At 42.0% G+C, this 25,843-nt stretch overlaps 2 protein-coding genes across 3 annotated transcripts in view; both read left to right on the top strand.

The window, feature by feature from the left end:
- MECR (mitochondrial trans-2-enoyl-CoA reductase) overlaps window positions 1–15,651 on the top strand; it is a 51,315-nt gene extending 35,664 nt beyond the window's left edge. For both annotated transcript variants that reach the window (XM_057703064.1, XM_057703032.1), the window contains 4 exons: window positions 9,447–10,749; window positions 11,420–11,594; window positions 13,584–13,783; window positions 15,515–15,651. The gene's annotated coding sequence lies outside the window, so the exon portion shown is untranslated. The remainder of the gene's footprint in view (window positions 1–9,446; window positions 10,750–11,419; window positions 11,595–13,583; window positions 13,784–15,514) is intronic.
- On the top strand, window positions 81–25,221 carry SRSF4 (serine and arginine rich splicing factor 4). The gene is made up of 6 exons (XM_057703102.1): window positions 81–328; window positions 15,515–15,657; window positions 16,544–16,656; window positions 19,582–19,796; window positions 23,399–23,488; window positions 23,730–25,221. Exons 1-6 carry the CDS (start codon window positions 222–224, stop codon window positions 24,553–24,555), a joined length of 1,494 nt encoding a protein of 497 aa, XP_057559085.1. The 5' UTR covers window positions 81–221; the 3' UTR covers window positions 24,556–25,221.
- Window positions 25,222–25,843: the final 622 nt, after the last annotated feature.

The raw sequence follows: 25,843 nt of genomic DNA, 5'->3' as shown, positions 1-25,843 counted from the left end.
GGGCGGGAAGCGAATGCGCGCTCCCTCCCGTTACTCTCCGCCGGCAGGGAGGGCGGGGGAGCGGGAAGCGCGTGCTCGCGAGCTGCGTGCTCGCGTACGTCGCCGGCTTCGGCTGCGTCCGTCCCGCCGCCCGCCCGTTGCCGCCGCCGCCGCGTTCTTGCTTCGCCGGCCGCCGCCTAAGGGGGCTGGGGCCGGGCCAAGCAGCCGCCGCTGTTGCCGGGATGCCACGGGTATACATCGGCCGCCTGAGCTACCAGGCCCGGGAGCGCGATGTGGAGCGCTTCTTTAAGGGCTACGGGAAGATCCTGGAGGTGGATCTGAAGAACGGGTGAGGAGGACGGAAGAGGGGCCTGCTGGGTGGGGACGGGGCCCCGGCGGTGGCGGGAAGTCCGCGGGGACGGGAGCGGGACCCCTGCCCCGCGCGGAGCTGCTGTGGGCCTGCTCCGGCTCCGCCATAGTCGCGGCGCCTTGGGGGCGCGGGTAGGCCCCGGTTCCCACTGCGCCTGCGCGGGTGGGGGTGGTGGAGGGATAATGGGAGCGAGGGTGAGGCTCCGGGTGGGACGGGGAGAAGGAAAACCCGAGTGGGATTGGGGCTGCTGGAGGGAGGGCACAGCTCCAGGGCGCCGGGGAGGCCTGGGTTTTTCCTTCCCAGGCCCTGCGACAGGATCCTGGTTCGTCTCCAGTAGAGACCGACCTTTCCCGCTCTGAGGGCTGCTGGAAACAGATTTCCTCCTCCCCTTTCACCTCTTCCCCAGTCTGATGGATCAGATGGTCACAGCGCATCTCTCCCAGCGACGGGAGCTCTGAAGGGACGCCCTCTTTAGACTTGCCATGTGCTGCACTTTTTGGGCGGGAGACTCTGGTTTGAGTAGTCTAGGGACGGTTTCGAAAGTATCGGCTTGCGGTGCTGGAAGCCTTCACCGTTCCCTGTACAAGGGTAAAGTCTTAGCCCGCTATCTTTAAGACTGCGTACAGTTTCCATGCTGCGGTTTCCGTTCTCCAACTTGCCAAAAAATTGCTTTGTCGGTGTAGAATTGGTTAGAGAAAGTCGACTAGTTGATGTAGACGGAGACCTACAGTTAGGAAATCGCTGATATACTGCCTACCTGGCCTGTTACTTGTATTCCTAATCCATTTTGGTAGAGCAGCGCCCGCAGGGGCTACACGTTTCAGGGAAAACAGATGAGGAGTCATGCCTGGAGAAGATATTCAACAGGGAAAACTGTGAGAACCAGGAAACGTTAGGTGGGACTTCAAACACATGGATATAAAAAAAAGAGTAAGGGAAACATTTTAGGGTACTAAACTTTGGATGTTAGAAGAACTCTTGGCTTTTTTTTTTTTTTTTAAGATCTACTTTGCAACATGTCTGATAGGGCTTGAGTTTACTCCCTTAATGCAGTACTGGCAACTGACACTTGAGAAGTAGTGAAAGATACCTAAGTTGAACATTTGAGAAAAATTGGAAGCTACCGTGTACTCTAACTGTTGGCTGGGTTTAAAAAGTCAAATCAAATTGATTGTTAGGAAGAATCACCTTCTTACTAAGGAAGATGTCCTTTATCAAGTGTTAATTATCAATGTTGATTTCTTTTAGAGCAGAAAGCTTAGGAAATTACTCATTTTGTTCAGTAGAGCTCTCAGATCTTCAACATACTAGGTAAAGTGGACAGTGGGTTGTTCTTGTGATACATATCATATGTCTGGACAAGCAAGTTCAAACTCCCAGTTTTCTTCAGAGCCCAACTAAGTTGACAGAATAACTAAATTTTGTGGGGAAAGCATAGGACTTGAAAGCAGACAGGCCTGGGTCAAATCCTAGCTTCACCACTTACTCTCTGTGGGCAGGTTACTTCTCTGATTCTGTTTCCTCATCCACCAGGCAGATTAGAGATAATAATTGTAAAGCATTTGGCTCATAGCTGTAAATGGTAGCTATAATCAGAGGGATTTGACCATGATCATAAGGAGACATCTTCACTTGTTATGTTTAGTAACATAACATGAAGTGTATTTGGTGAGGTCTGTTCTCCAAGGTTACTCAAGTGATAGTGAACAGGAAATGATGTTGATGTTCATGGGAAAACTAATTAATGGAAGAAATATGTTGATAACCAACAAGATGCCTGCTACTGTGTTAAATGAATGGAGGAGGCAGAAAAACAGTCTGTCTTTGAGTAAATTGCTTATGGTTATAACATACACTTTGAGTTAAGAAATGCTTGTTCTCAGTTTAAACTCACAAGTGAAACTTGGAATGGTTTGAAAAGATTTGTTTGAAATAGGCTTTGAAGTGTGGATTGACTGGGGCTTGAAGTGAAGTGTCTGGGAATAGTGTATGTCATAACCGGTGATGGTCAAATAAGGAAGAATTTTAAGATATAGTAAACAGTCTAGCTTGGATTGAGTCTCATGAATGATCTAGAAGTTTAACAACATAAATCAGAAACAAAAACTGTAAGATTTTACACTAAACATTCCAAATCATGGGTAGGAGTTCAAATGTTCTGAAGGGAATAATTGAGCAACCTGAGAGATGGTGATCTAAGAGGAAGGACTGATCCTTCCAGGACCCTAAATACGCGGGTCTCTTGGGGAACTATTCATTTTTACAGTTGTTTACAGCTGCTAAACCATGATATTCATGAAGTCTGTGATTGAAAGTCAAGGGAATGAGAAATGGGAAGTCATTTTAGGGATTTGAAGGCAGGTGTGACAGTCACCAAACAGGTACACCTCCTGGCAGCATTCAGGAATCAGGGCAGGGGAAAATGACTTCTGAACAAAGCATCAGTGGTGTATTATAGATGTATTTCAAGCAAGAATTGACTATATTAGATGGCAGTAGAGCAGAGGTGTTTGAAAGAATGGCATAATTGACTTTATTTAAGTGGGTTTTATTTTTTATTTTTTATTTTTTTGGCTGTTTCCAGTCTTCGTTGCCGCGAGCGGGGGCTGCTCTTCATTGTGGTGCGCGGGCTTCTCATTGCAGTGGCTTCTCTTGTTGCAGAGCACTGTCTCTAGGCGCACGGGCTTCAGTAGTTATGGCGTATGGGCTTAGTTGCTCCACAGCATGTGGGATCTTCCCAGACCAGAGATCGAACCCATGTCCCCTGCATTGGCAGGCAGCTTCTTAACCATTGCGCCACCAGGGAAGTCCAAGGATGGCATAATTTAGCAACGTGTGTAAGCTTATAGTTCTGGAAACTTTATGAAGGATAGTAGAGCCCCTCGAGAGGCATTTTTAATGTTTCTGGATTGTGATTATTAGTAACTGAAACTCAGAAGCAGATTTGGGATGGTTAGGGCTTTGAGGAATTGCTGAAGAATTCAGATTTGTGGAAGTGAGATTTATCAGTAGACAGTAGATATGTTGAGCTAAACAGTTGTGGGTAAAGTTCAGAGTTAATTAAATAGGTATAAAGCAATGGAATAATAGAAAGTTGACCAAATGAGGAAGCAGATGAGCTCTCCAAAGGAGATTTAGTATCCAGGAGAACATTTTATGGACCTTCCTGGGATTAGGAGAAGGGAGATGTATGCAGTAGTGCATTGCCTACTTTTATTGTACCAGCTAACCCTAATCTAGATTGCTTTTGTTTTAGAGAACTCCTGGAAAGATGGTTCAGTTTGGGACCATGAACGTGATATAAATCTTCCATGACCATATAGGCCACACCAGATCCCCTCTGGTTGCCTTCATTCCTATGTGCCACTCTAACTCCAGCAAGAGCCACTGTGGGATCAAGGCTCAAGGAAGCAACAGTATTAGCACTTGTTTATAGCCTTCCAACTCTGTGGTGACTTTTGCTTTTTGATTATTTGTGAATTCTGTGAGCTTTCTTTTTTAATAAATTACTTTTTTCATGTAAGATGTGGATGGCTTTTTAATATAGTACTTTTTTTTGCCACAGAATATTGTGGGTTTGGTCATAGATCTTTATATTTTAATTTTTCCTTATTTTAGTTAATGAATGAAACATATCACATCCTAAGATTATTATATTTGCCTAATAGCTGGATAAACCCCCAAACCATTGAGGGGTTGGGGGGGGTGGTTTTGGTTTTTTGTTTTAGTTGGTTAAATGTGCGAATTAAAACTCTTCAGGGAAACTTGGCTATAAATTTCAGAACCTGTGTTTCACATTACTGTGAAATTATGAACAACCAGAATTTTCAGGGGTGTCCTGGTCTGTGTAATTGGATTTTCACAAAATCTAAGTATCACCAAGAAGTTCTTTGCTTTCACCCTTTGTTTAAAATTCCTTCAAGTAGAAGTTACCTTAATTTTTTAAATATGTTAAGGCTTTCAGTGAGTCAGGTCATTGTTCTGTTTGTCCCTGAGCACTGTAAGGCATTGTTAGGCCTGAGATACTGGGATGAATCTCTGCCAACCCCAGAACCTACACAGGGATTTTCTCTTTTGACTGAATGCTTGATAAGAGCTCGTTTTCCTTCTTGTCTTTTAAAGAGGCAATAAGGAAACTATAATTGATGTTCCACGTTATTGGTTTCTGGTTAATTGTACTGTTGGTTTATTATTAAAAATCTATTCTTGGGACGTCCTGGCAGTCCAGTGGTTAGAACTCAGCGCTTTCACTGCTGAGGGCCCAGGTTCAATGCCCGGTGAGGGAACTAAGATCCTGCAAGCTGCATGGCGTGGCCAAAAAAAAAAAAAAGCCCATACTTAATTTGTATAATGTTTCAAAATAGTATATATTTATTTCTGATTATAAAAATTTTACATATTTGTTATACATTTTTTTAAATATAGACAAAAAATTAAAGATGACACAATCTGCGCATTGAGACTGCCTTTTTTTCCCCTGTGCACACGTGCATGCACTTCCTACGCCTCCCTGCCTCCCTTTTTCACAAACTTGGATTCATACTGTACTCTGTTTTGTAACTTGCTTCCACCTAACAGCTTGATCCTTTGTCATTAAGTGTTCTCCTATGGCCTCGTTCTTAAGGGCTACATAGTATTCCCACATGTAAATACTATTTAATGTACATAAGCAACACCATGTTGCAAAACAATGCATTTGTCTTTGGTTTCCCATTATTTTACACATATATAAATAAAACTGTGGCAAACATCCTTTATGTAAATCTTAGGGCAGATTCCTGAAAATGGACTTTGGAGTCAGAGTGTATACAGTTGTCCCTCACTGTATGCATAGGGTTGGTTATACATAGGATTGGTTCCAGGCACTTCTGCCCAAATCTACGGATGCCCAAGTCCCATAGTCAGCCCTCCATACCCACGGGTTCAACCAAGGATATGGAGAGCTGTCCACATTTTTAACTTTTGCTATCTTTTGGTTTCCATAGTATTTATTTATATTTTCACCTGCTGTATTTAATAGTTACTGTTTTTCTGAACTCTCAACTGTTTACCGCAATTTTTTAATATTATGACTTTTTAATTAGAATGTCTAAAAATATACATTAGGACGTTTTCTTGCAGCGTTTAAGCCTTATCCATTTAGCCTACCAAGCATAACAGAGTCAGGAACTTTGCCTGATTAGAAAATAAATACAGGTTCATTTTAGATAATTTAGACAATGCCAAAAGCAGAAAGTAGAATAGAAGTATCATTAAGAATCCTTTTAACATAGACAAGGTCTGATGTGCAATTTTATGTCCCACTTTTTCTACTTAATTTTTCTCTTGTGTTTTGTCTATTACATTAAAATCTTTGTCATAAACATCATTTAGTCGCTGCATAAAATCCATCGTATGGCTGTATCATGATTTACCCACCCATTCCTCCTGGGTTGTCTCTAAATTCTTGCTGTTCTGTATAACCTTGTGATGGATATCATGTACATCAAACTTTGTTTGCATTTTTAATCATTCCTTAGGAAAGGTTCTGTGAAGTAAAATTCATGTGTCACAGCAGGAGTGAACACTTTGAAAGCTCTCCATGCATGTAGCCAAATAACTGTCCAGCAAAGCTGTGCCAGTTACACTTGTACCAGCAGTGCATTAGCACACCCATCATGGCAGCCTCATCAGCATTGAGCAGCCGTACTGTTTAGTCTTTGGTAATTTAACAGGTGAAATGGTTTCAGGTGTTTTAACCAAGAACTTTTTCTTAAACGAGTAAGAAATCATGAAAAATAGGACTGTGGATTAACTAGCATTCTGTCGTTGTTTTATTCATAGTACAACTATTACAAATGTGACCAAATTGTTTTTGTGCTGAAGTCAACATACCTCCAAAAAAATATATATTAACTATGTTACTTTTTTCCTTAAGCCATGGGTAATTTTTTAATTTGTGTCATTTTGAAAAGTCAGTGCCAAGAAAACATACCAAGCTGCGATTTGACCAAATGTTAAATCGCCTTAAACTGCCCTGGCTTGAGACTTCCGCTTCTTGTTCCTGGTTTCCCAGTCAGTTTGGTGATAAGAATAAAGCATCGTCTATAATTATTTGGCCAAGTCATTTTAAATCCCTGTTCCTCGGTTTAATAGCTTGCTCCTCCCTTCCTTATTGAGGTACCATGTGAATAAAAGGGCCATTTATGAAGTGTTTTTCCCTTAAAAGGTAGGCACAGGATGTAGCCTAGATAAAACGTGGTTTGGGTTCCCACTGTTTTGGGATACTTCCAAGTAACCTAAACAGAAAATTGTTTTGAACTCCCGGAAGAAAGGTGCTCCAAGCGTCTGAGAGAATACTATCGGGGGTGGTATTTATAAATTTGTAAGCTAACACTGAAATTTTAAAATAAACAAGTTTTGTCTCTAGTTTGTTTCGATAAAGGATTAAATGGCTGGGCCAAGGTTACAAATTTAGTTATTGACAGCTCTGGAAACTGAAGATCTTTCTTATGCACATACCAGATGCAGCATGGGCAGTGTCAGTCAAAGCTGCTCCCATGCTGTTTCCTTCCAGATGATTCAGCCCTATCGTTTGGGGCCTTGCCTCCAAGAATGAGAAAGTTCCACGGCCTGAAGTCCTTAGTCTCTCTGCAGAGACTTCCAACAAGCTGACAAGTTACTGCCAAAAGTGAGACAGGTGGTATTTTTTTATGACATTGGCCCTGGATGGAGGCTGCTGCTGATTCTCCTCAGGCTGCTCTTTGAAGAGCTGAATGGTGGCTTCAGCTTTGTGATGGCTGAGACCAGGGTAGGATTTGTGCAGGTAAATGCAGTGAACAGTCTCTGCCCTGTTGTCATTGCTAGGACTGTCTGGTCTTCGAGTATGCTGAAGGTGGGGGGTGGATTGTGCCCTGGATTTGCACACCTGTATTGTGAGGAAGTGCCCTGCATGACCTTTCCTGTGTGTTGAGTGAAAGTCTAGAGGTCCTGGAACTGCACATGATACCCGAAGAAGCACTTAAAGGGCCCTCCACCAGGGCCCCCAACCATGTCTTGTGCCTGGATGCCAGATGGGGGCCTTCATGAACACAGGCCTTCAAGACCTGGAGAGGGGGAAACTGGAGGAGAGAGGTTGGAATTCAGCCGTCAGGAGTGAAAGATGTGAGCAGGAGGCTCAGGAAGGGAGTCAGTAACCACAGGCCAGATGAGCTGACTTTGAGAAAAGTTATTTCGTGTGGATGAAATGAAGCTATTGATACACTAATGTTTAAGGAATTTGAGACATCTGTTAAAATAGTGAATTAAATGACTGATTTTCAGGGGAAGGGCATCCCCGAGAAATAGCATGAGGAGTGGCATCTTTAACTAAAAAGAAAAAGAAACAGGGACTGTGGGTGGTTATGAGGGACATGGAAACAGCCAAGATGGCCCTAAGAGGCATAACCTCTAAAAGGCTTCAACACCTGTCACCCTGCTCGTAGTGTCGTTTTAGAGGTAAGTACCAAACTGGTTTTGTTTGTAGCTTTGGTGTGGAATCAGGTAGTGTTGTCTGCTGAGTGTACAACTGTATTTCATTAACTACAAGTAACTACTGTTACTTGTAGTTAATGATTCTATCTTATGTTCCAGAAGTTTTATTCTAAACTAGCAATATGACTTTCATCTCTTGAGTTTTTTTTAATTGTTTTTAATTTGTGATTGAGTGTTCGTGAACTTTAGCGTGTCATCAGGGAATAGTTGACCTCTTGTGAGACCTTTTCATTTCATTTTCCCTTAGTGTTGATAAGTGTCAGAAAATTGAAATGGACACAGATATGATTATGCTTGCCCCCTTTTAAGGAAAGTAGCCCTGTTGACTTTAAAAGGTCACAGTGACACATTTCATTATGACAGGGGTTATGGTTGTAATAGTTTAATCCACAAACTACATGCAAGTATGTTGCTTTCTGGGAGTAGTCCAGTTTTATAGGGTAGAAATATGATAGTAGGCTAGTAAAAGTGAATTTGCTTCCTTCATTTTTGAAAGGCTTTTGGATAGTTGAAACAAAATGGCAAATAGGCCCATAGACCGGTTACAAAGTAAGACTAGATTTGAATTTGGTTACAGATTCCTCTCTCCCTCCTGCTTTCTGAAGGAATTTTGTATTATCACTTAGTTTTTAGAATAAAGATTGTTTCTGTTCTCTTTTCCTCACTCCAGTATGTGAATGTTCCTTCAGAGATGGGCTGATATTTTCTCAATGGTTTATCTTTCTCTATTTTCCTAGACTGATGTTAAAATGTTGATAATTGATATGTAGGTTTGGTTCCACTAGTAGCTTAGAAGATGTTCACAACTTACTAGTATTAGTACACATCAGATGCAGAAATGGTATTTCTTGCCATGTAATATTTCTCACAAGAGGCTAGTATTCATGTGGGCATTTGTCTTCCACAGCACATAATTTGTTGTAACTGATTTTCTGTGCTAGAGCTTGTGTTTCTCAAACTTTGCTCTATGGACCACTTCTTTTCACTGGTACGGAGACAGTAGAACATGGTGATGGAGTGTTGATTTTAGGTTAGGACCTAGGGTTGAAGACTCCTGGGTGTTGGGTAGTCTTTACTTAACTTCTCTGAGTCTTCATTTCTTCATCTATGAGATTATCAGTAAATCTCAGAGTTGTGAACATTATTATAAAGGAATTTGAAAAGGGAAAGAGTCCTGGCAGGCTAGAGTAGCCATGTTAATAGTGGTTTGGAGTTAAATCAGATCATAGATGCCTGCCATCTACAAAGTACTTTTCAGGTTGCTGCTATAATCTTTGTATAATTGAAAGTCTGTAAACCTTATAGTATTCTTTAATTTCTGGTTCATTTTTTTCCCCCTACACCATTCATGCGTATATTTTTTGGTCACAGTCACCATTGCTTACAAAACTAATTAAATGCATTCTTAAATACATAATACTGTCAATATCCATTCACATCTACCACCTCTAGGCCCAACTTTCCATCATCTCTATGCTGGTCTAATTTTTGCTGAGCCTTAAAACCAAAGACAGATTCCAGGGGTTATGGGGCCTCCAGAATGGGGATTGCACAGAATAATCTTATTTTTCCTCTATTCTTCTAGTCTGTTATGTTCTGAACCCACACATGTTTTCGGAAGGACCAGATGGCTGACACTGGCTAATGGGAACCAAAAGACGAGTGAAAGTAACCTGGTTGTCACATACCCCAAGCTTAGAGGTGCTTCACCTGTCCCAAGATCAATTTCTTTTTTCCTCTGGAGACTTTACCCCGCTGTATCAAAAAAATGTTAATACAGCCTGGCTTATTAGGTTAGATTATCAAGTCAAGCACTTCTTGAATTTGAAAGGATTGTGCTGAGGACTGTGGGAGAGAAGAAACACTTGCCTTTACAATGGCAGTGTGACCTTGTGGTTAAGAGCTTGGGTTTTGGAGTCAGGTGGACCTGGGTTCTAATCCAGCTATACTGCTGAAGAGCTCCTTGACTACGAGCCAGTTGCTTAGCCTCTCACAGTCTCGTTTTTCTCATTGTAAAATGGTAGTGATAGTAGTAGTAGTAGTGCATTCTTCACATATGACATGAGGAATGAATGAAATATTATAGCTGAATTATTTACTGTGTGCCAGGCACTATTCTAAATATTAACCTTTGTTAATATTAAAGAGCTCATAATCAGATGAGAGGATAAGCACAAAGGAAAAAGAGTGCGACTTGAAAGGTCACCAGAACATTATCATGTAAAACATAAAATCGAATAAAAGTGCTAATGTGAAAGATAGTGCTAAAATGCTTGGAGTCCCGCAAGTTTCTGAGACTTCATGAAAGAGAGAATTCTCAAGTCTATAGAAGATGGTTGCTATGATTCACCTTGTGTAATCAAGGCATTCCAGGTTTAGAGAATGGCATCAACAAAGATCTTTAGCAGTCAGTGTAGATCTCTGAGCCAAAGAATGATATAGCAACTGAGTTTTCCCTGCTACATATAAAGAGACAAGTTGACTAAGTAAAAATAGCCATATTTTGGAACAAAGTAAGGTGATCAAATAGGAAGAGACTGCCCTGAGGGCCCAGCAGAATGAGCACACTGTAGAACTGGGGAATGCACTGAGTGGGCAACCGGAGAGAAACGGTCAAAGGCGATGACAGGGTTGTTAGGGGTGAATCAGGTGGTCAGGGGGACCAAGAAGAGAGGAATCATGAGGTAGGTTTTCTTCTTTGAAGGTGGGGAAAGATCAAGTGCAGACTGAGCTGTGGCCAACGTGTGCAGACCAGGAATCCACACTAGCTCTAAGCAGAGAGCTCTTGGTGTGCGGGAACTGCCAGTTTGCCGACGTGAAAAGAGCCCCAGACTGGGTACTGGTGAGCCCTGAAGTCGCACCCCAGCTCTGCCACTCAGTGAGCACGGGTAAGTCATCCACCTTCCACGGGTGGCCGTGATGGCCCTCCCTCCTCTGAGGCTAAAGAGAGGGAGGCCGGAATGCCCAGAGCAGCCTCCTTCCTGTCTCAGGATAGAAAGGAACTCAGGAACCCACTTCATGTGGTAGGAGCTCCTAGTGGTGGGTTATAAACAACCCTCGGTTACTGGGATAGCCAAATTGCAACCATAATCAGTGACTCAGAGCAGTGAATGTGACATTGGTTAATTCTACTTTGAGGGCCTGACCACTGCTTCCCTGGAATTTTGCAGACCTTTGGAATTGGGGGCAGTTACATGGTTGTCACTCACAAGCTTTCTCTGAGTTGGCCTCACCTGAACACTAGAGAGTTGGTTGCAGAAATATCTTTCTGCAGTTTTCCAAGCACTTTATGCAGAGCGCAAGAATTTCTGGGTTTTGTTACTATCCTATTAGTGTGCCCTAACTTTTTTCACCTCATAACACAAGCTGGATAAAGCATAGGATCAACACTGAGTGCTTTGAAAGAGAGCTGTTTGATTCCTGTTCACTGAATGCCGTTTCTTTCAGGGTAGATTTAAGGGCTCCGCCCTTAAAGTACAGTGCTGTTGACCCTAGTTTCAGGGTTCAAGCCACCCCATGGGTTAACTTCAACAGATGAAAATTTTTCCTTGGCTACAGCAACATCCCTAATCCTGACCAGCCATGGAGAGGTTCGGTTCTTGCAAGGAAAATGAGTGAATGTGGGAATGGCTCACCACATTGGGAAAACAAAACTCACATCCTGCTGATGGTTGGCTGAGGACTGTCATGTCCACATACAAAGAAAAGCATGTGGCACAGTTTTAGGACAAAGGTGAGCAGAGATCCACCGTGGAAAGGGGCACATTTTTCTTATAGAGAGAACATCCAAGGCATGCCCCGTGGTAAGCAGTACTGGCGGTGACAGCAGGCACACGCATGGAGGCTTGCTTTCCCTCGCTCCTCGTCCCCACCCCCCGTCAGTCAGCTGGTGGTGTGCACCCCTTAGTCATGCCCTGTTCAGTGAAGAGGTTTGGAAGACGGAGATGGCCCTAAGCCATTCCTAGAGGGGTGAGGCAGACTCCCCATCCTCTTCAGTAGGACATACAAAGTGGTATTTGGGACCGCTGATGTAGGTTATTAGGAGGTGGTCATTTTTCTTGGGTGAAAGAGTGTGATTAACATTTTGAAAATTGAAGTCTTAGAGTACTTTAAAGACATCTCATTCCTGTTCTAGCCTTTCAGAGTTCTGATTGATAGTATGAGAGCATTGACAGTGGTATAAGAATGGACTAACATTTAGAACAGTCCACATAATTCATCGTGGCTTTTGTTTGTGGTGTCCAGATACCTGTCTATACTTGGTAAGAATCATAGTGCCCACTTTTCTTAGAAAATGGCAGGAATTCCTCATCCATCATTTTTTGGCTAAATTTGTCAGGGTTAAACGTGGTCTAGAGGAAAAGAGTTTGGGAAAAGGCAATGGAAGAGAAACATTGAAGAAAGGTTCGTTTTTGTTTTTATCAGTCCCTGCCTTAGAGGGATTTTTAAATTTGTCATAGATTCATTCTCTTCAATTCCTTCATCTTCTTCGTTCTCATACTAGAATTACTGAGAGATGGTCGTTTTTAATAGAGAAGAGGAAGGGTTTCTGCAGCTAGAATTGAGACATTTATCTGCTGGGTTATGTTTGTGAGGCTTATTTACAGGTCACGGCAGAGATATGTAAATACGTGCTGACACACAGTGTGTGCATACGTGCATGCGTGTATTTTATGTCCCTCCTGTGACAAAGGATTCAAAAGGAGAGTACTTTTTGAGAGACGAGGTTAGCTTCACGTTTTTTGCTACAGAGGACAAAGGGATGTTAAGATCGACTTAGAAAGATTCTCTGAAGTTACCAGGGAGAGCTTTACGTTCTTGAAGGCACTAAAATTTAATTCAGAGACAGTTAAACCATTTAAATAAAACTAAAATTTTATCCCATCGTTAAGCCAGAGGGGGACTAATTTTAACTATCAGACTTGTGATGTTAGGGGAAACCTCAGAGCTCCCTCATTTCACAGGTACACTAGGACCCAGAGAAATAAAATGATTTAAATGTGCTTTTCAGAGTTGGTTTATAGCAGAACCAGGACTAGAACCCAGGCCAGTTCCCGCTGTTCCAGTCTTAATAGCGTTCTGTTTTGCTGTTTTCTTATGCACATTGTTTAACTTGGTGTGCCTCAGTTTCCTCATCTGTAAAACAGAGATAACAGTACCTGGCTCTTGGGTATTGTGGTTGTTAAATAAGATAACATTGTTTAGTATTACACATAGAGATTACTTAATAAATGTTAAGTACCATTTTATTGTTGCTATCTAGTCTTCCTGTCTTATTTGGGGAACCCATTCACTGCTACTGAGTGAAGTGAAGTCATTTCAGTAAAACGGGTCTGAATAAACAGTGATGTCGTAAAAGCAACCACTTGCTGATCTGGTCTTTACTTTGCTCTCAGAACAGAAATCCTGTCAGGTATGGTGTATGGTGCAGGACGACATTTGGTTTAATCTTCCAAGCCCACCCAACATGTCAGTGACAGAGAGAAGTGACAGTCAGGTTCCTGATTTAATCCTTGGACTGGACTTTGACATTAAAATGTTCCAAATAGATTTTGTGGCTTTTCACAGAGTAGTAGCCAAGATTTTTATGTGAAGTAAATTTTATCTTAAGTCAGCTGTTTTAATAAGTGACTAGGATATCCCCACCCAAAATGTGGCTACTAAGTAACCCGCTTGTTGAAGAAAAACAGAGTGTTTTGTGATTTCTTTATTTAATCCTCAGGAGTCAGCGTTGGCCTTCTGACATCACGTGAGATGAGTTAGGGGCACTGAATGGTGCTGAGCCAGTGTGAGCCCTTAGGGGGAGTAGGGGCCATCGCATCATGCTCATGTTGGGTGTTTTCTCTCCTCCCTCTATACTTGGCATCTGGGCAAGTGGGCCGAGCAGACCTGTGACCAGTCTTGACAACTAAATTAAAGAAGGTACTTTTGGGGACAGGGGGTATTTTATGATCTAGTTAGAAAATAAACCAAAGTAGAAAGTAGTTAGGTGTGATTTTTTTTATTAGCCCTTTTATTTACTTTATCTCTAAAAATGATAGTATAGCTTTCCTGATCACTCATTCTATTTAGGAAAGGAAGAAGCAGCTGCAATATATTTTATCTATTAGAGATTTTTTAGTGATCATAAAGCACTTTTTAACATAGGAAGTTATTGATTTGGAGAGGCTTTACTTGCTTTGTCAGATATGACAGTCCTGGTCAAAATCATTCTTACTAAGCTGCTCGGCATTTCCAGCTTATGGAGGTGTGAAACCATGTTTTAAAGACTCCATAACCCGTAAGTTGAGCCACGTGTCTTTCGAATTGTGTTATTGCAGAACATTTCCCATTAAACACTGGGTGTTTCTGTGTTACTTTTCTTTAATGGAGTTGAGATTCAGTGACTCTTAAAGTTTGAATGCCACTCATAGACATTTCCACATAAAGAACCCTCCAAAGTTTTTAGCTGTACGTTGTCACCTTGAGAGACTCTTGTTTGAAAGAAACTCTGTAATCGTTAGTAAAGGAAGAAGTTCTCAATTCTGAGTTCTCTCATTTACTTAACATGTTGCTGAGAACAGCATTACATGCTAAGGAAACTGGAATGATTCTGGTCAGGCTGGATGAACTTCCGACACGTCTTGTAACCTGTTTTTAGTTCCGGTAGGTTTAAACCCAGAGGAGGACTGTAGTCAGTGTCTGCCTGTGCACATAGCTCTGCTAGAGTTTAAAGATGTTGCTTGTAATTTGTATGATTAAGTATGATTAAGATGGTTTTGGTTGTTAAGTATAGGCAGTGCTCACAAAGCCACATCAGAGCAAACTAAAAGTTTATTGATAACATAGTTTATAGGGCATTTGTTTAACCTTGCTTATACATATCTTACCAATTTGGCATTTTAGTTTTATGAGTTGTGCTCCTCAGCAGGCATTAATAGGATTGGGCAGGGGGTTGTTTTCTTTTGGATGTGTGTTAAACCGAGAATTCCACCCTACCTAAAACCTCATGGTAATGAGTTTGGAATATCATGAAGGAGACAATAGCTCCAGATTTTTTTCACTAGTAGTTTCTAGAATAGTTAATTTACTTGTGGCTTATTTGTTTAGATAGAGAAATAGGAACTTTAAAAATTGTTTTTCTTTCACTAAGGAGCATCAAGGTACTGTGGTTTTTCTTTTTTTTTTTTAAGCCTGCTTTGTTATTCCAAACATGATTTAACAGTTAAGACACAGTGCCTGAATGTAGGTCTAATTGTTCTCTAAGATACCACTTTGGGGCAAAGCTAAAAAAGATGAGTTTTTACATGATTTGAAAGAGCAAATATTCAATCTTGTAGAATTATGTATTTTAATACCTTATACCAAGCATCCCTGTGGAGGTCTTTGCAGTTGCCACCAGCTACTTGAGGAACAGAAGAAGTGGTCTCTGTATATTTAGCCAGCCTCCTATTAGAAAGAGAGTAAACCTTGAGAAGTCTCCCTGCCCTCTTGCAGTGCCCGTGGGCGCAAAGCTGAGTGGTTTCCGCTAAAGGGAAGAGAAAGCTGATCTGTAGTTTGCAAAACCAACCCGCCTAACCTTTGCTAAGCATGAACCTCATTGCTTTCTCTTTAATGTTAGTGAAGCTGAGTGTCAGAATGGTGCCAACCAGGATTTTGTTTGCTTTCTTCTAGATATGGGTTTGTGGAGTTTGATGATCTGCGAGATGCAGATGATGCTGTATATGAACTGAATGGCAAAGACCTTTGTGGTGAGCGAGTAATTGTTGAGCATGCCCGCGGCCCACGACGAGACGGCAGTTACGGTTCTGGACGCAGTAAGCATTTAAAGGGCATTTGTATCAGTGACATGCCTCTGTTATTAAATGTTGATTTTTGAAGTAATTAATTAATTAATGTTACATTGAATTGTATTAATATTTAAGCCATTTGTTTTATAAATTATGTATCTTTTTAAATGTAAAATTGCAAATAAACATCTTTAATAATGTTTAATTTTAATTAAATTAATGACATTTCTTGTTTTAATACTTTATAAATATGTTTAATGATGTGTGTTTGTGTTGTTTTTTTTCTCTGTAATGCAATTGTTTAACATAGATTTAACAAAGACCTCAATGTTTTAATTAAAAGAATCCTTTGAGGCTAAGATGACTGCCTGTTCCATTTGCTGACCTTGGGTTACCTTTCCATGCGTGGCTCTTTGAACCATTGTGGCCCTTGGCTGACCAAAAACAGGAAGCCATGTGACGACCGCAACCTTTCCCCATTAGACCTGGGTGGTGAGGATCCCAAGGGTTAGACACAGATGAGATTAAACTGAAATAGGTGCCTGAAAATCTTTTTTTCATATTAAATATTCACAAAAACTTTAATCACTGTGAGTAACACCAGTAACTGATTTAGTAATTTGGTTACTTATTTCTAAATTGTTAAATTGTTAATAGTTTTTAATTTATGCATGTTAATTTTAAATATAAATATTAATGAATATACATACTTACAACTTTGTAAATTAAAGTAAATTTTCATGTTAGCTGATTGCTTTTTTTTAATCTAGATTAGAATTAAGGGTGGGGATAGAGTTAAAATATATATACTATTTGGGGTGGGGGTAGATGGTATATTTAAGGGGAATATGTGCTGTATCATTTTTTCTTTTTCCTCCACTGAAGTAATCTCATCTGTTTGAACCTTCCAAAGGTGGATATGGTTATAGAAGAAGTGGCCGAGATAAATATGGCCCTCCTACCCGCACAGAATACAGACTTATTGTGGAGAATTTGTCAAGTCGGTGCAGCTGGCAAGACCTAAAGGTTTGGGCCCTGTTAACCTTCTGGGATGCGGTTGGTCAGGAGTTAAGGTTGGGAAAGCAGTCATTTTATGCAGGCCCAGGCACACAGAGAAAGCGTTCCCAAAACATTTGGAAATTTTCCAGTTAAAGTTTCCACAGGAACACAAAAGACATCGGCACCTCACGACTGCTGTATGTTATGGGGCCAGCACGCTAAGGACAACCTACGTTAAGTGAAGTTTTCCTCTGTAGAGAATGTTATAGAGAGATAACAATGTCATTTCTCCCTTATAGAAGAAAAAATTGCAGCTAGCAGTGTTGCCTGTAGTTTTAGTTGTAATACGCAAGTTTGTGTCAGCTTCCTTTGTAGAGCCTCATTGGTGAAAATGACTATCTGACCCATGTTCTTTTCTAAGATTTATTTGTTTTTCATTGAATTTTTGTCCTGAAAGAGCTTTAATGTCAAAAAGTACAGTCCAGTGCTATACTGGCCATGCAGCGTACTGATCACAGCTCAGTTTTTGAGAACGGTGTTGGTTTTTAATCTCAAAAGGGAAAAAAAACCTTACTGAGCGTGCCTTAACCTGGATGGTCTTTGGAGGGCAAATATACAGGTTGTTCAGAATTGCCTATCTCACTTCTCATTTTTAGTCCATCATTAAACAGGTCATCTCTAGCAAAACAAGTGAGTATATTTAGGTTCAGCAGAAAGTAGTTAGGAATCCTTGACATGCCGGTAGTCTTAACTTATCAAAGCACTTTTACATTTTTTTTTTCTCTTCTTTTTTTAATGTGCTCTCAGCAGTCTTTAGCAAACAAGGAAGATGAGATCCAGAAAACGTTAATTCACACAGTTGGTCTCAGCAGAAGAGCTGGGACTAAAACACATGCTGGTGTTTTTCCTAGTGCACTGTGTTAGTTGTCAGTATTCCAGCAGGCCCTTACTGGGTGTCTGCCAGCAAGACTCTGCTCCCTGAAGGAGTGACTCCAGTGTTCTCAGAGCTAAGGATTGAACATTATGGGTAGAAACTAGACAGACTTTCAGACTTGGGGTTAAAATGGAGCCTAGCCAGCGTCCTCAGTCAGTTGTATACTTCTGTGCCTTTGGCAGTTTCCCTCTCAGGAAGGGAGAGTAGTCAAGCCGATTTCCTAGAAGTCAAGGGAGCCTTCAGAGCAGGACTCTGGAGCCCACCTGCCTGGATGGAATCCCAGCTCTGCCACTTATCAGTTATTTTACTTCAGCAACTTACTTTCCTCTTGTGCTTCATATTCTTCAACTGTAAAATGGGATTAATATTCATTTCTACTCAGAGTTATTGTGAGAAATGAATGCATTTTTATATAAAAAGGCTAGAATGGTTCCAGGAACAATAAAAGCTAGCTATTGATCAAGGAAATGCAAAAATAAGACAAATTTAAGGGATATTGTTAGTTTTTAAAATGTGTAAATTCGTAACACCCAGTGGTGGTATTGAGGTGAAGTTTATAGAGTAGCAACATTGAGAATTGGTCATTTCACCCACGATGTGGGGGTATTAAAAATTTAGGTCCTAAAGTCTGGTTGCTTGTGTCCAGACCCCAGCTCCTTCACTTACTACCTGAATGACCTTGAGCAGTTTGCTTAATATCTCTTGTATTTCACTTTCCTGTAAAATGGGGGTAATGATTGTATCTACCTCATGTGGCTATAAATAGGACTAAATTAATTAAATCCTACCTCTCATACAATGAACATTCAATACATTAGCAGCTAATATTATTAATTTGGAAGTATGGCAGTATCTCAGCTTGCCCAGGACAGTCCCAGGTGTGGCATAACTTAATAACATCTTCCTTTCCTCTTAGACATATCCTAGTTTGAATGATAAATTATATGGGCTCCCTGCCTTTTGCCCAGAACCCCCCACTCCTGCAAATAATTTAGTTGAAGTAAAGTAATTTTTGTATGAATGTGTTCATTACTAGATTATGAATAATAGCAAAAGACTATATATAAAACCTAAAAGTCCCAACAATTGGGAAATCCTCAGAAAAAGTATTGGACACTAATTAGGAAGAATGTAATGTATGTTAAGACATGTAAACATTTTATGATGCAGTGAGCAAAGGAATAGTATCAAATGGCATATATTCAGTGTTTGTAACTTGTAAAATATGGAGAGGAAAGCGTTAACAAAGGTGACCTGCTATTGAATGTTCATATATTCATTCCACAAATATTTATTATTGAGTATATATTATATATAAACAGACATGGGGAAATTGGCCACAAGAACCTAAGTTTTAAGTTTATCCAGATTTCATTTTCTTTTTAAACACTAATCACATCTCCTTTTATTTATATAGCACTTCAGTATTTATCTAGCATATTAGTTGTATTCTCTTGCTGGATTATATTGAGTCCTCAAAGACAATGAGGAAGGAGGCTTACAGTGGTGGAGGGACATGGGTGGTCATTCCACTTTGAAGCCAGAGCTGGACAAGATTGTTCTGTTGTCTTTTTGTCTTTCATAATCCATTTTTTAATTTGTTTACATTTTACCTTAGATATTTATCAACAGCTATACATATTTTCCATAAGGATTTATGATGAAATGCAAAAGACCTGACCGAAATGTAGTAACTTGAGCTTCTGAAGCTTCTATAAACAAAGAACTTGCTACCATAAAATCTGGGAAATGATAGTTAACTAAAAAATTGTATATTCAAACAAAGCTATTTAAAGGAACAGTTAAATATTTATTATCTCTACTACCCATCTAATGCCTAAGGCTTTAAAGAACCTCAGTAAATGGTTGGTGTGTGGCTGGAAATACTTAAGAGTTAACTTCATTCTGAGGAAAGCGGGCATTTCTTCCTAGAAAGGGAAAACTTTCATTTTGTTGATTGTGTTAGGTATTTTCGCAAAATGTGTGTTAACCTCTTTGGGGATTTTCTTTTTCTTTAGGATTATATGCGTCAGGCAGGAGAGGTGACCTATGCAGACGCTCACAAGGGACGCAAAAACGAAGGGGTGATTGAATTTGTGTCTTACTCTGATATGAAAAGAGCTTTGGAAAAGTTAGATGGAACTGAAGTCAATGGCAGAAAAATCAGATTAGTTGAAGACAAGCCCGGTTCTAGACGACGCCGGTCCTACTCCAGGAGCCGGAGTCACTCAAGGTACTGCTGGCGTCTTTAAGTGTTGGAGCTTGCTGTAAATTCGTTAACAAGCATATGGATAGCCCGTTGTCCTTCTCCTGTTGAGGTCTCAGTACGGTGGTTCTGTCTGGCTCAGTGACTCTGAACTTTGAACTGAACATTTATTTGTGAAACTCTTGAACTCTTTTGTCGTGAGTACAAATAGATGTAAAGTCCTTCCTCTGAGGCAGGCATCAGTGACCTTCTTTCACATTTCTTCATGGATCCCCTATATCATACCATTACTGGGGGCAAACATGACCACTGATGCTTTGGTTACTCTCCCAGATACTCCAGCTACTCAGGAGTGCAGACCGTCTTATTTGGCAGTTCTCCTGCAAGTGGGCCAGGCAGTTGTGAACAAGACAAATATGGTCCTTGCCCTCATGAACCTCAGTCTAGTGGAGAAGACGGGCATTGAGCAAATAATTACCATCGTGATAAGTGTGTCAAAGGAAATACACACGGCCCAGCTCGTCTGGAGAGCTGGCAGAGGCTTCCATAAGGATATGTCCTAGAAACTGAGCCCTAAAGGATGAGTTGGGCTTGGTGGGCAGAGAGAGGGGATAGTGCCTTTTTAGCAGAGAGAACAGCATGTTTTGAAGGCCCTTTGGCGGGGGGTGGAGCAGAGGAGAGTGGCTTGAGATGAGGCAGAGAAGAGCGAGATCCTGCTGAGCCACAGGCCAGGTTAAGGGTTTAAGAGCAGCAGGAAGTCATTTGTCTAAGCTTTCCAGGGTTTTTTGGGGTTTTTTTAGCTTTTTGTTATGGAAAATATTAACTGTATAAAGCATTAGGGAAAATATGACTCTTGAGTCCCCTTATACTTGTCACCCATCCATCAGTACATTGTATTTTGCCAGTCTTGTTTCATCACCCCCTCCTGCTGCATTGTTTGAAGGCAAATCTAGACATCCTGTCATTCCACCTATAAAATGGGTATCTCTAACCTTTTAAGTAAAATCATGAGGCCACACCACAGCAGCACATCTGTATTCACCTTTCCCCAGTTGCCTCAAATGCATATGTATGTTTGTAGTTGGTTTGTTTGTTAGACTCCCAGCTAGGTCTACATATTGCAGTCAGATGACATGTGTCTTAATTCTCCTTTTAATCATGGCTGCGTCCTCCTTCACCCTCTTCTTATTTTCCATCCGTTTAGTTGTGGAAGAAATGGTTTTCTGTTTTGAGGATTTTCCCATAGTTGAGGTTTTGCAGCTTGTGCTCTTCTGGTGATGTTTAACACATGCCTTTATCCTATCCCCCATGTTTCCTATACAGTCATAGTTAGGTCTTGAAGGCATTTAGAGTGAGGCCAGTACTTTAGCAGGTGCTTTGTACTTCCTGTTGCAGCACTTGTGTGGTGTCTGGATGTCCCACTGTGAGTGAGCCGTCCAGTGTACAGTTCTGCCCAGCGTTCCACCTGGCAGTGTTAGCATCTGCTGATAATCGTTACCTCAAGCCATTCAGTAGTAGTTGTAACATGATGAGTTTCTAATTTTGTCATTCTTTATGCATTTAATTGTTGTAGGGGGTTTTTTGGTTTTTTGTTTTTTTGACATGGACCATTTTTAAAGTCTTTATTGAATTTGTTATAATATTGCTTCTGTTTTATGTTTTGGTGTTTTGGCCACAAGGCATGTGGGATCTTAGCTCCCTGACCAGGGATCGAACCTGCACCCCCTGCATTGGAAGGCAAAGTCTTAACTACTGGACCGCCAGGGAAGTCCCTCTTTGTGCATTTAAAGGCTGTAGTTCTGTGAAGGATGATTTCCCTCTTCCACCCTTTTGCTACCACCTTAGAATAAATTTTTTTATAAGAAATGGAAAATAAAAGTTGATATCTTTATTTATCAGTTGTCAGAATATTGAATGTGCCCAGCAACATCCAAAAGTGGTGATGAGGTTGCTATTTAGTACCATTTTGAATGAATTCTTGGATCTTTGTGTATTTAATGTTTGAGCCATTGCAGTCAATTTTTTTTTTGGCTCAAATTGTTCTGTCTTTGGTCATTGGGAGCCCTTCAAGTTGGCTTCTGTGTCTTTTGGTTTTGTTTGATTTTTGTGTGAATGTGCTTTACTAAATATTTCCCCAGATTTTTTATTGCAGCATTTTTGAACATAAAATCTTGAAAGAATAGGTTCATGAACACTCATATGCCCTCCTTCTAGCTTCAACAGTTACTAAAATTCTGCTGTTCTCTCTATATATCTACAGACACGCCCTATACATTTATTTTGCTGTAGCATTTGAAGGGGAGTTGTAGAAACTGACAATTCACCCCTAAATACGTCAGCATGTTGTCTCCAGGAATGAGGATAACACTTCTGTCTTCTAACCTGAGAACATTAACAGTGATTCCAGAAAGTCCTCTGGTGTCCAGGCCGTATTCACATTTCCCCAGTTGTTCATGGGTGTCCTTAGAGCAGTGTTTTCTCCTGGCCAGGGTCCATCCAGTCATGTACTGCTAGGGGTTGTTGGGTCTGTTCAGGCTGAAGCAGTCCCCTACCTCATCCCCCAACCCCACCCCACAACATTTACTGTTCTTAGCTTTTTTTTTTTTTTTTTCAAATACTGTCCCACATTCTGAATTTATGTTTCCTCTTTATATTGTTGAACTTGTACTTTATCCCCTGAGCTTCCATAAACTGGACATTAGGTCTAGAGAGGTGTGATTGAGATGTAGATTAAACATTTTGAGCAAGAGTTCTTTCACAGATGGTAGTGCCCAGGAATCTTTGAAGGTCTCTTTCCATCATGATGAGATGTTCCATCTTTGCATTTCCTGCCCTGCACCTGGAATTGGTCATTTTCCCCAAGGAGTCTTGGTTGCTTTTGGTAGGAAACGATAGAGTCTACAGTCTTGGTTTATTAAAGATTTTTTAAGCTTGGAGTGAACAGCTGACCCTTGAACAAGTGGGGCTTGGGGTACCAGCCCTTCATATCCACAGTTCCCACACCTGTGGATTCAGCCAACCCCAGATTGTGTAGTACTGTAGTACATATTTATTGGGGAAAAAAAACCCATGTGTAAGTGGACCCATGCAGTTCAAACCCGAGCTGTTCAAGAGTCAGCTGTAGTTTTTAAAACAGCTCTCTGGTCTCAATGAATTGAATAAATAAGTGAAGAGCAGAAGTGTACACAGGAGGGCTAGTTAGGGGGCTGCTGTGGTACCAGGGAGAGCGGTGGTGGCTTGCTGCAGGGGCAGCCGAGATGGGGAAACTGGAGAAGATTAAGAGAATCATCAGCGCAGAAGAGGGTGAGGGAGGGAGGTGAGTCGAGGATGGCTGTGGTTTCAGGTATGAGGAGCTGGTGAAGAACGTCGGCATCAGTGGGAAGAAGGAAGGAATCCAGCAAAAAGAGCAGGTCTGGGGGAAGTGGGTTTGGGATCGGAGGCACTGAGAGTGTTTGTGGGTGTTTGTGGGTGACTGGATCTCTGGGCCCAGAGCACGAGAGAAAAGTCCTTTTTCAGCTTTGTGCCTGGACACAGCCAGGGCTGTGCATGTTTTTGATTGAAAAGATGTCTTCATTGACTCTTAAGCTATCGTTTTGTCAGCAAGTATTAAAAAAAATTTTCTCCCCTAGGTCTCGCTCTCGAAGCAGACATTCTCGTAAGAGCAGAAGCCGAAGCGGCAGCAGCAAAAGCAGTCATTCTAAGAGTAGATCGCGATCCAGGTGGGTCTTCCTAGTATTCGTGCAGGGCCCACCTCACCGTTTCTCACTTTGATGTGACTCGTGTTCCCAGTCTTCCCAGGTCTGGACTGGAGTGTCAGGTTCAGAAAGCAGTCCTTGGCCAGCACAAGCCGGGCCTCGTATTGTGGAGCACAGCTCCACACACAGCTTTAGTCTGTTCTTCTCGTAAGTAGCCTGAAAGTACCCAGTCACACGCGGCTTCGCCCTCCCCGTGTCTCCCCAGGTCAGGCTCCCGTTCCCGGAGCAAGAGCCGCAGCCGCAGCCAGAGCCGCAGCCGCAGCAAGAAGGAGAAGAGCCGCAGCCCCAGCAAGGAGAAGAGCCGCAGCCGCAGCACCGACAAATGCCGCAGCAAGAGCAAGGACCAGGCGGAGGAGAAGGTCCAGAACAGCGACAGCACAGGCAAGTCCAAGAGCCGCAGCCCCAGCAGGCATAAAAGCAAGAGCAAGAGTAGAAGCCGCAGTCAGGAGAGGGGTGCGGAGGAGAAGCGGGGCAGCGTGAGCAGAAGCAGAAGCAAGGAGAAGAGCCGGAGCCAGGAGAAGAGCCTGCGCAAGAGCCGCAGCCGCAGCCGCAGCCAAGGAGGGAGCCGCAGCCGCAGCCGCAGCAAAAGCAAGGACAAGAGGAAGGGGAGGAAGAGAAGCAGGGAGGAGAGCCGCAGCCGCAGCCGCAGCCGGAGCCGCAGCAAGAGCGAGAGGAGCCGAAAACGAGGCGGCAAGCGAGACAGCAAGTCAGGCAGCAGCAAGAAGAAGAAGAAGGAAGACACCGACCGCTCCCAGTCCAGATCGAGATCCCGCTCGGGCTCGAAGGAGCGGGAACGTGCCAAGTCCGAGTCTGGCCAGAGGGAAGGCCGAGTGGAGAGTGAGGATGCTGGCGCCAATCAGGAGACCCGGTCCAGGTCGAGGTCCAATTCCAAATCAAAACCAAACCTTCCGTCAGAATCACGCTCCAGATCAAAGTCCGCGTCAAAAACCCGATCTCGGTCCAAGTCTAGATCCAGGTCTGGGTCCAGATCGCCCTCCCGGTCTAGATCTAGGTCCCACTCAAGGTCCTAACTGGCTACAACCACAGCTGGAACTACCCAAGAAGTCTTTTGTACATGTTTGGTAGCCGTAGCACAAGTGATTGAAGTAGAACATATGTCACTGCTGTACATTTTTAACTCCCCTAATGGTGTGTCTACAATTGTTAAATCTAAGTGCTTCCTCTCCGTAAAGCCTCCTGGCGTCAGGCCTTCCTGCTCGACTGAAAACAATCTTCTCTTTGAAAACCCCCTTTACTCATGGCCCACAGTAGAATATCCAAAATGCATTGGCTTTCAGGCCTGGCCTTTCCACAAGGGAGCTCAGTACCTGGATGGCTTTAAGGCTGGAATGATGACATAGGTAGGTATGGTGAGTTCAACTGTTTTGCCCTTGAATCGATGCCCTTTGATGTATGCCATTTAGTGAAAGTGCGAAGTCTTATGTTTCCTACCACTTTGGTTTCATATTTTGGGACTTAACAAAGTTGTGAATAGCACAGTCGAGGAAAATTGATACCTGCAGTAACCCATAGAAAATAAACTGTAGAGTTCCATATTCTGGTATTGTGATTATATTGTTTTATATTAAAAAAGAAAAGAAAAGAATTTTTTTTAATTTTATTTTTCCCCGTCTTGCAAAGTATAGTGACCCCTGTTTCCATTAAATTTGAATAAAGACTATTTTTGCTTGACAAAATTTCATGGTGCTTGAATTGAAGTTACATTTCCTGATCTGTCTTGATCTTGTTTTTCTTAGCATAAAAACTTCATGGTATAATGGCTCTTTTGTTCCTTGAGATCATCCATGGGTAGGGAGCCAGTACTTTTCCTGAGGATTTTTCTCACCCAACAGAATAAAGTCAGGTTTCTTAGGAATTTGTAAATCCTTCCTATCAAGATGCCTGTGGCCAAGCTGGTAAGTGCATCAGTTTGTCAACTCAGAGCATCATCACCAGATGAGCTCCTCATGAACAGAGTTCTTCTGTGCTGCTTGTTGAATGTCTTGCCATGATGAATCTGAAGTGTAGGATACCTCATTGCCTTAGAATTTGGGTTAATCAAAACCAGGAGGAAAAACCATTCAGCATAACCCTTGTCCCACTCATTCTCTGTGTTGTCTGACCTATCTCTAGAGAAGGTTCCAGAGATACAGTGGTTCTCATCTGGTCTCCACCCTTGAGGGACTGTAGAGGGGCATCAGTCAAAGCAGGGGGGAAGCTGGAGGGCCGGTGTGATGTGCTGTGGCAAGCTTGGAAGAGGAGAGACCCACTTTCCAGACTGTTGCCTGTGGATGTACTGGGGGCTGGACCTAGATTTAA

Source organism: Hippopotamus amphibius, chromosome 1 (genome assembly GCF_030028045.1).
Source record: "Hippopotamus amphibius kiboko isolate mHipAmp2 chromosome 1, mHipAmp2.hap2, whole genome shotgun sequence".
Taxonomy (NCBI): Eukaryota; Metazoa; Chordata; class Mammalia; order Artiodactyla; family Hippopotamidae; genus Hippopotamus; species Hippopotamus amphibius.
Note: the sequence above shows the minus strand (reverse complement) of the source record. Positions and strands in the feature narration are given on the sequence as shown.